Source organism: Stegastes partitus, unplaced genomic scaffold (genome assembly GCF_000690725.1).
Source record: "Stegastes partitus isolate 25-593 unplaced genomic scaffold, Stegastes_partitus-1.0.2 Scaffold429, whole genome shotgun sequence".
Classification (NCBI taxonomy): domain Eukaryota; kingdom Metazoa; phylum Chordata; class Actinopteri; family Pomacentridae; genus Stegastes; species Stegastes partitus.
The window spans coordinates 92386-95737 of record NW_007578160.1 but is presented as its reverse complement, the minus strand read 5'-3'; the positions used below and the strand labels follow the sequence as shown (position 1 = coordinate 95737).

At 39.1% G+C, this 3352-nt stretch overlaps 1 protein-coding gene across 1 annotated transcript in view; it reads right to left on the bottom strand.

The window, feature by feature from the left end:
* Nucleotides 1-1835: 1835 nt before the first annotated feature.
* nifk (nucleolar protein interacting with the FHA domain of MKI67) overlaps nt 1836-3352 on the bottom strand; it is a 4639-nt gene continuing 3122 nt past the window's right edge. The window contains exons 3-5 of the mRNA XM_008286056.1: nt 3074-3285; nt 2736-2798; nt 1836-2496 (exon numbers count right to left, since the gene is read on the bottom strand). Coding sequence (XP_008284278.1) covers nt 2284-2496; nt 2736-2798; nt 3074-3285 — 488 coding nt within the window. The 3' untranslated portion in view covers nt 1836-2283. The remainder of the gene's footprint in view (nt 2497-2735; nt 2799-3073; nt 3286-3352) is intronic.

Here is a 3352-nt window from a genome sequence, read left to right as displayed (position 1 = left end):
TGTGATTTAATCTAGAACTAGGGCTTAATCCCGGTATGGGAAACCGGGCCATGGTGCCCATTTAGACATTTAGTTGTTAAATATATTTGAAGCCATATGCACAATCAACCTCTGATGCTGCCTGCATATAGAAGCAGGTGTAATCCTTATACCATACAGTGTTTGCACAGTTTTTCTTGCCTTGTGCCTGATGATTGCAAGAGCAGTTTTAAAAACTGCAAAAGATGTCAACGGAAACAAAAGTGATATAACATGACTAGATGGAGTGCAATTTATGAGAAGAAATTTACCTTTTTTTTTTCTTTCTCCAATTTTGTATTAAAATGTTTAGTATTATGTGGTAGTACCTAGGATAACACAGGACACAGAAATAATGTTGATGAATGTAAATCATGAATATTTGAATGTTTAAAATGAGCAGTGAAGATTGATTTGAGACACTGCTGAATCCTCATCCCCCTAAACAGTGGCAGAGTCTAGCATTTAGGGATTTCTAGAAACAAATTGTGAAACTGATGTGGATCCTTTTTCATTGCATTTTGAATGATTTTTGTTGTGTGTAAATTCTACTCTTGGGAGACAAAAATTTGAACACAAAATAAAACAGTAAAATAGAAATAGATTTTGGATTCTCATCTTGTCCTTGGGACAGTTTTATCACTATCTCTTTAAGAGAAATACAAATCGATTAATTGGAATTGGATTGGGATCTGTGTATATTAAAGTTAAGAAAGTCAGTAACGAATACAATTCCTATAGATTCAGCATAAAATTGAGCTTTATTTACTTGCAATCCAGTAGTTGGTACTAACGCACCTACAAGCTGAGTCACCAACCAATGAAAAACATATACCTCAGAGCTGGAGGCAGCAGCCAGGGTACAGCCAAAAAGCTGCAGTCGAGTCAGACAGTTCTGAGCAGCCTTCAGTCTGTACAGGAAGCTACAGAAACACTCACATCCTATTAAACCTGATTTTGATTTGATAATATGGTATCAGATCCATAATGCCATCCAGGCAATCCAATCTTTGTTCATGATTTAACTTCCATCTGATACAAATTCTCGCATCAATCCGAATCATATGAGTTTACTGCTGTATAAAAGTCAGCTGAGATGACCTGTCCCTCTCAAACTACAAAACTTTAAACAATAGCTAGTCAAATACAAAGAAAAAAATGAGACAACTTTCACTACTGATGAGTCAGATACGACTCAGGGCTTCACATCCTGACATCCCACTTAGCTGAAGTTTTTATGCTCTTGAATACAATACTTACCAAGTCAGTCCAGTGTTAATATATAGTTCACTGCAAAAGCGATATAATGTATGCAGTTTTACTTTAATATTCAGCCTCTCGGACTAATAAACAGCGCTATATACCACACGTTTATCAACAAAATAAAACAGAAAAAATTGCTAAAATCTACTTCTTCTGTAATTCAAAAGAGGTTTAAAGTGCACATTGCGAAACACATCAGTTGTTACATTAGCCGAGAGCCGGGTGTTCTTCATCATGCTGAGGCTGTGCAGAGCAGCAGTAATGTCTGCACCCTCCTTCATCTCACGATGGTCAAGTCAGAATCAAAACAGCTGCATTGTGAGACAGATGCCAATGACTGGCTGCGTAGGATTGTCTCATCACAGATGAGCCCACTGTGACAGTGTGAGCTTGCTAGCAGCAGCTTAGTCATGAATGTTTATATTTGATTTAAATGATTCTCCTATAATGTGTCACATTGTGACATGTGAAGGGTGTATTTTGTTGGTAGGGTGAGTATTGAGTTCCCTACTTGCTTATTATTTCATAGCTTTCAAGGAAATTATTACTATTTCTTTATTGATTATAATTGTTTTATTTAATGAAATAACAGTTCAATAATTCATTTATTTTTAAAGATCATAGTTTACATAGTAGAAATGTAACCAAGTTTTAGACAAGGATATTTACAGAGCAACACACAACGTTGCAGCAGGTTTTAACACTTACAGCCATGCATGGCAAAGGAAACAGCCTTCCACTAAAATGGAAAATTGTCTTTGTCAAAGACATCCAAGCACAGCTGCTGGTCATTAGTTGGGTTCACTGAGATGATTCTGTCAGCATCATCCATGGTACCAACAATAACACCCACAATTACAGTGAAATCTTACACAGGAGCATCTTCCTACATTGTAATGTAACGTTTACATACAGAAAGACAGTTTGTTTTTGAACACAGTTCCTGATCTTGATGTACCTCTGCTCTGACAACCAAAGTCCACAATACATCACTCGAGACTTTCATTGTGCCTCTGCCTCCTCTTCGGAGGGTTCCTCGCTCTCTGATTGGTCTTCCTCATCGTCATCCTCACTGTCACTCTCCTCCTCTGCAGCGTCCTCTTCATCCCTCTCTACAGCCGGCATCTTAACCACAATCTCGTCATCTGCATCGTCATCGACAACCATGGACTTCCTCCTCTCCAGAAGAGAGGGGGTGCAGACTGGTGTGGTGTCCTGAAGTGAAACAGAGGAGCTCATCAGTGGCACTGGTACAGAGGGATTACTGATTTTGACTTTCCCCGAAGTGGATGTTGGTACATGGGTTTTATCACGGCGCCACAAGACAACACACGCAATAAGCTTAACGCACCACACTGCTGTAGGCACAGTTATCTGACCACAGATCACTGATACACCTGGGGTCATTTTCAGTGTGTGCCAAAGCTTAACATAATAACCTGTGCTGGTCTTACTTCACTACACGTAGATGCATTCACGGCATCAGAGGACTTCTTCTTCGGAGGTACCTGGGCAGCCTGGAAAGCAAGAGCACTAAAGTTAAGCATGATGAAAACAAGAAACAGAAGCGTGTAACAGTAACTCCAGCATGTTACACACCTCTAAAATCCATTGTGTGAACTGAAAGAGCATGTCAATTATCACAGCTCATCGGACATTTCCAAACATTTTCTGAATGGTTATCCTTATTCTTACCCTAAGGTTCCTAAAAGCAATGTTTGACTATATTTAATGAAAAAATACTGCATAGAATTTATATATAAATTTCAACTCTCAATTTCGAAACACTTACAAATCCTGGAAATTCATAGTTGATACCGTGCGCTGCAAGCCTCTTGCGAAGCTTCGACTCTTTGCGCAGTAGCTTGTCGGTCATCTTGGCGATCTGCTCTGGGGTGTGCGTCTTATTGTAGCGTGCTACAGCAGGATATTTGGGTTTTTTAAATTGCCTTTGACTGCCAACAAACAGTTTTTCATGCACCTTTTCTGGTGGAATCACGTGACCTGGGAAATGGGAAGAGGCAAAAATGGGTTCCTGATATAAATCAATCATACAAATTAAACTGAACAA